This window comes from Herpailurus yagouaroundi, unplaced genomic scaffold (assembly GCF_014898765.1).
Source record: "Herpailurus yagouaroundi ecotype Mexico unplaced genomic scaffold, PumYag 140, whole genome shotgun sequence".
NCBI classification, from domain to species: Eukaryota; Metazoa; Chordata; class Mammalia; order Carnivora; family Felidae; genus Herpailurus; species Herpailurus yagouaroundi.
Window position 1 is genome coordinate 53,205,244 of NW_024412395.1, and position 5,387 is coordinate 53,210,630.

General features: G+C 57.4%; 1 protein-coding gene across 1 annotated transcript; it reads right to left on the bottom strand.

Moving 5' to 3' along the window:
* Positions 1 to 621: 621 nt before the first annotated feature.
* On the bottom strand, positions 622 to 3,055 carry DLX2 (distal-less homeobox 2). Its single transcript, XM_040475394.1, has 3 exons — positions 2,344 to 3,055; positions 1,668 to 1,852; positions 622 to 1,159 (listed from the first exon to the last, which is right to left on the bottom strand). The coding sequence occupies exons 1-3, from the start codon at positions 2,735 to 2,737 to the stop codon at positions 743 to 745; spliced, it is 996 nt and encodes a 331-aa protein (XP_040331328.1). The 5' UTR covers positions 2,738 to 3,055; the 3' UTR covers positions 622 to 742.
* Positions 3,056 to 5,387: the final 2,332 nt, after the last annotated feature.

Here is a 5,387-nt window from a genome sequence, read left to right on the forward strand (position 1 = left end):
AATAATCCTGAATAGGTTTTAAAAAAGATAATTTAAACACATTTTTTTTTGCAGTGTCCACATATTAAAAAATCATTTTTTTCCCCAACATCAAAATGAGGTCATCCGCAAAGGCACCTAAACTTTTAAAAAAATAAAAATAAAAAAACTCCACTGGTGATGGATGAGGAGAGGGCTAAGGAAGCGTTCCTGGGGGAGAGCTATGGCGGGGCGGAGGGGGGCTCGGAGGGCTGGAGACGGCAGGGCAGAAAAAAAGCGGCGGGCCGCCCGGGTCACGGGGGCGGGTGGGGGAGGGCGCGCCGGCCCGGGAGGTCAGGCAGCCCGGCCGACTGGAGCTGGGCCTGGGGGCGGGCAGGGAGAAAGGAGCCTCAGAGCACCCTGGAAACCTCGCGGGCGGGGGAGGCGTCCCTCTCGGACTCAGCTCGTGGCCCGCGGCGAGGAAGGCGCCCGACCGCCTGGCTGGGCGGGGAGGGGTGGGGAGGCAAGTCTGAGGCGGGGCTCAGGTCGGAAAGGAGGCCGCGGCGGGCTGCCCTGCCCGGGGGCCTCGGAGAAGAGCCTTCCAGGTCCCGGCCGCTCTGTGGCCGCGCGAGGGAGCAGGGCCCGTGGGAGGCCATCTCGGTCGCTCCTCCCGGAGGGGTGGGAGGCATCCGCGGGCCAGTCGGAGGGACCCTCTGGCTCTTGGAGCGAGCACGGAGGATCACCGGTCTCTGCTCTCTCAGTCTCTGGCGCGGTCTCCCTGGGGTTAGAAAATCGTCCCGGCGCTCACCGGGGCGCCCCCGCCGCCGCCGTGGTGGTGGTGGTGGTGATGGTGGTGGTGGTGCGGCTGCGGGGTCTGCGTTGGGTGCAGCAGCGGCGCGGCGGCCTGCAGGTGTGAGGTGGGGCCCGAGGCCTGGTGGTACCACGGGTAGTTGCCCAGGAAAGCCGAGGCCGCGCTGCTCGGGCTGGAGCCCGAGCTGCCCGCGCCGCTGCCGCCGCTGTTTGGGCCGCCGCCGCTCCCCATCCGTTGTGGCGCGCTGAAGTCCCAGGAGGCCGGCGCCGACACCGGCGGCGACGCACAAGGTGGCGAGCTGCTGGCCCCAGGGTGCTGCTCCGAGGGGATCTCGCCGCTTTTCCACATCTTCTTGAACTTGGACCGGCGGTTCTGGAACCAGATTTTGACCTTTGTGGAAAACGGACCCGAGCGTTAGTGGAAGAACCTGGGTCTGGGGCAGGGGTGGGGGGGGGGGGGGGGGGAGGAGGCGTAGAAATCACAGCCGGGCAGGTAAGCGGATCACGTGCCGCGGCCTCGGAGACTCGGGATGGCTCCTGCTCCATTAGGAGGTAATCTCCGAAAGTCCGAGGCAGCTGGATTGTGCGTGCCGCGGGGATGGTGACAGCGGGAAGGGGTCAGGAGGGCCAATTATTTTACCCGTTTAATCAGTATCGCGCGGAAAGAAGACGTGGAAGCGGATTTCTGCCCACCCCAGGCCTTTCCTTTTCTCAGGCGCGGCGGCCCCTTGGGGGATTTCAGCTCCAGGCGTAGAAATTTAGGCCGCCCAAGGCGCGGGCCTCGAAATCCTTAAAGTTACTTTAAACGTACTTTTTAAAACGTTGTCCGGACCCCTCCTGCTTCCCAGCCACCCCAGGCCAGCGCCCTCCTCGTTCCCCGCCAGACCGGGAGCCCTCACCTGAGTCTGGGTGAGGCCCAGGGACGCCGCCAGCTCCGCTCGCTCGGGGAGGGCGAGGTATTGAGTCTTTTGGAAACGTCTCTGAAGAGCCGCCAGCTGGAAACTGGAGTAGATGGTACGGGGTTTCCGGACTTTCTTTGGCTTCCCATTCACGATCCGGATTTCAGGCTCGAGGTCCTCTTTCTCTGCAACGCAACGCCATCGTGAGAACAGTGCAGCGGGGGGACCCAAACAGTTCCCGCTGGGCTTAAGGGCCGGCCGTGGCACTTGGCCTGCGCCCGGAGGCGAGTTGTTGGAGACGCTGCGGGGCGCCCAGGCGCAACTTCGCTAAGTGCGGACTCCGGCCGCCAGACACCCGGGAGCTGGACCCTCCCGGAAGGGGAAGAAGGAGCAAACCCGAGAGAAAGAAGGAGCAGGTGGTAAGGAAATGAGGTTACCGCGAGGCATGCACCCGGCGCCCTTTCGGCCCCCGAGTCTCACCAGCTGAGCGCCGAGGGACGTACGCGGTGACCCTCGGCAGACTGGTGGTTGAGGAGGGTAAAAAGGCTCAAGGAGGGCAGGGAGCAGGCAGTGTAAGCGTCCGGGTTCCGGATGGATCCCCGTCCCCAACATTTTTATCCCACCCATCCCAGTAACTAGGCTGACTTGGCACCTTTGACGCCAGCGTTGTGCTTACCAGGTTCGTTGTTGGCCGGGGAAGAACTGGTCCCGTAGGGTGCGTAGGAGGTGTAGGCGGCGGTGTAGCCCAGGTCGTAGCCGCTCTTAGCGGAATAAGGGACGTTGTTGAGGCCGCCGGCGTGGTACTGGTAGGAACCCATGTGCGCGTAGGGCGAGCCCCCACTTCCGCCGCCGCCCGCCGGGTGCTGCTGGTTGGTGTAGTAGCTGCTGTCGGTAGCTGTGGACACCGGGAGTGTGGGCGACTCCTGGGGCTTGTGGAGGCTGCTGCCGTTGCTGCCGCCGGGGCCAGCGCCGCCGCCGCTTGGGGGCTGCTGGTGCTGGTGGTACGTGCTGGAGGCCGTGATCTGGGTCGAGTGCATATCAGCCACCAGACTGTCAAAGACTCCAGTCATCCTGGCCCGGGATGGGAAAGAGCAGGGGTGGCGGGCGCGAGGGGGGAAGCGAGGCGCCTCCTCTGTCTCTCCCTGTCCCCTCCAGCAGCCAATGTAATTACGGGGGGTGAGGGAGGGTGGGGAGGAAAACAAGAAATGTGGCAACGGTCTAGGCAACTCCTCCTCTAGGGGAGGCGATCACCGTGCACTGCTCGGGACAGCTGCCGCCGGCCGCATCCTCTCTCCGCCTCTCTGCCCGCTCGGCTTCTTGCCCAGCGCCCGCTCGGGCGGGGGGCGGGCGGCGGAGGGGGCAGGGGTGGCGGGGCCAGGCCGGGGCTCCGGGAGGCGGGAGCAGGTGAGGAGCCCAGAGCGGCTTTACGATTGTCTGCGGGGCGGGTTCCGGCAGCGTGGGCATTTAACACTCGTCACGTGAGCGCAGGCGACGTCACCTAGCAACAGCCAATCGGAAGCGCCGGGCCGCGGGGTTCCTGGCGCTCTGGAATGCCCGGAGGGGGGCGGGGGGGGGGAGGCTGGTGTCACAGGGCGGGCGCTGCGGCTGCTGTGGTTGCGGGTGCAGACAGGCGGCTGCTGAATGCGAGCAGCGAAGCGAGGGACTGGGGAAGGGGCGCGGTGGGGAGTCAGGGTGGCCAGCAGCAGGAGGACAGAAGGCGTGAAGGCGGAGACTGGCATTACTTCTCAAAGGAAGAAGACTTGGGGTCTCCCATCCCATTCTGTGTACAAGTGCCAGCCAGTTGCAGCGATTCGGCTCTTCCTGTCCGAGGTCAGCTTGCAAACATGAATCAAAATAAAGCGGTACCGCGAGCCCGGCCAGGTCGAGCTCCGCTTTTCCTCGAAGCGTCTGGCAGTCACTCTTGTCAGTCACTCGGCACTTGATAAAGTCAATTGATTTAAATGATCCATAAACCACGTATTATAATACCTACTTCCACATGCCTGCTTAACCAGCCCACAGCGATATTAGGCAATTAATTAATGTTTAAACGATTTTTCCTTGTTGCTTGAGAGAAAATCACTTTTCAATAACTTTTCTGAATAAATTCAAAAGTATTATTTCTAATGATATATCTGAAACCATTTTTTTTTTCCTTGTGCTTTCCTGACAGGCCAAGACTTTGAGTAATTTTGTATATTAGATGGCTAACTGACAGGCGAAAAGCGATCCCGGGGATTTCCTCTCTTGGTTGGAATGCTAGACCATAAAGACCAGATGGCTTTCAAAGTTCGTTCTAATTCTAAATGCTATATTTTTACGAAAACAGAAGTGGGATAATAGGTGAGAGAGTCGTCTCGATACTACAAGTCTTGGTAAACTTACAGAAACAAGTAGAAAAAGTTTTATTTCATGCACTTAACCCTATTTTAGTTTTTGCGCCCTGTCATTGCAATTTCTTCGTTTAAATCAGCACTGGCGACTTCGTCCATATCAGTATTTCCTAGTGGTTGGGGACAGTGGCCCGGAGTTGAGGGACACTCGCCTTTACTGGACTCCCCAAGTTCGCAATTTCGGCGGCAGTGCTTGCCTTGTGGCGCCACCTGCTGGAGGTGTGCGTAGTTGCAGCGGGCCCAGTAGACGGTCTAATCATGCTGAGGCGCCAGCCTCTGAAACCCCCCAAAAGAACAAAATAGTAATTAAAAAGCCACAAAATTGTACAAGTGCGAGCCATCTGAAGCACCCTTTCCTAAAGACCTAACATGTCGCCGAAAGAACTTGTTTCAACAACTGCCTAATGGAAAACAAGTTGATACTTTGAAAAATACGATCTTGGTCTTCTTCCCCAGAAAAAGCAAGTGTGTAATTAAAACTTCAGCATCCACACAGCTCACTCGCTGCAGAATAACGAGGAAGGTAATCTGCCCTCAAATCTGCCTGGATTTAGTTCCCAGCCTTCCTTTTGGTGAAGGAAGGCTCCTTGATGGAGGCTAGTGAACTAGTTAGAAATGCTTTGGGAGGTGGGGCTCACCACCAAGGGACTGCATTGCTTCACTGCTGTGCTCAGCTTCTGCTTTGTGGGCCTCAGTTACAAAACTAACCTCTAGACATTTAATCAGTATTACCTTTTGGTGTCTTGACTCCAAATTCCAAGTCTTTCTGTCACCACCAAAGTAGTGGTAGCTGGGCCTAATATAGAAATCCACCCCCCCTCCCCCACCAATGAAATATAAAAGAGCCAATTGCTGTAGCTTTGCTTTCTCTCTGCTCCTTTGTTCCCACTCCAAGCATGTCCTCCAGGCTTTTTCATGGTGGCAAGTTTGTTGTATTTTGTTACCTATGAGGACCTCCATTAATAGCCTAAAGGCTAGGTCAGCTGAGATCTGGAAAATGGCATCTTCCTGGAAGGAAATATGATTCCAGTTTCCTTTTAACTGGAAAACAAAGGACTGTGTGTGTATGTATGTATGTGTGTGTGTGTGTGTGTGTGTGCGCGTGAAGTAGAAAAGACCAGATGCAATGAGCAAGGAGAGTCAGCAAGAGTGCGAGAGCCAGAGAGGAAGAACTTACCACTGCATTTGGAGAATCAAGTAAACATTTGAAATATTAATTCTGATACTCCAGATACAAATCTGGGTTTGCCCAAATGCTCTGATCACCTTAGCGCAATATCCAAATGATTTCCTCACTTTGGTCTGAAGTCCGGGAGACAGTACCTAG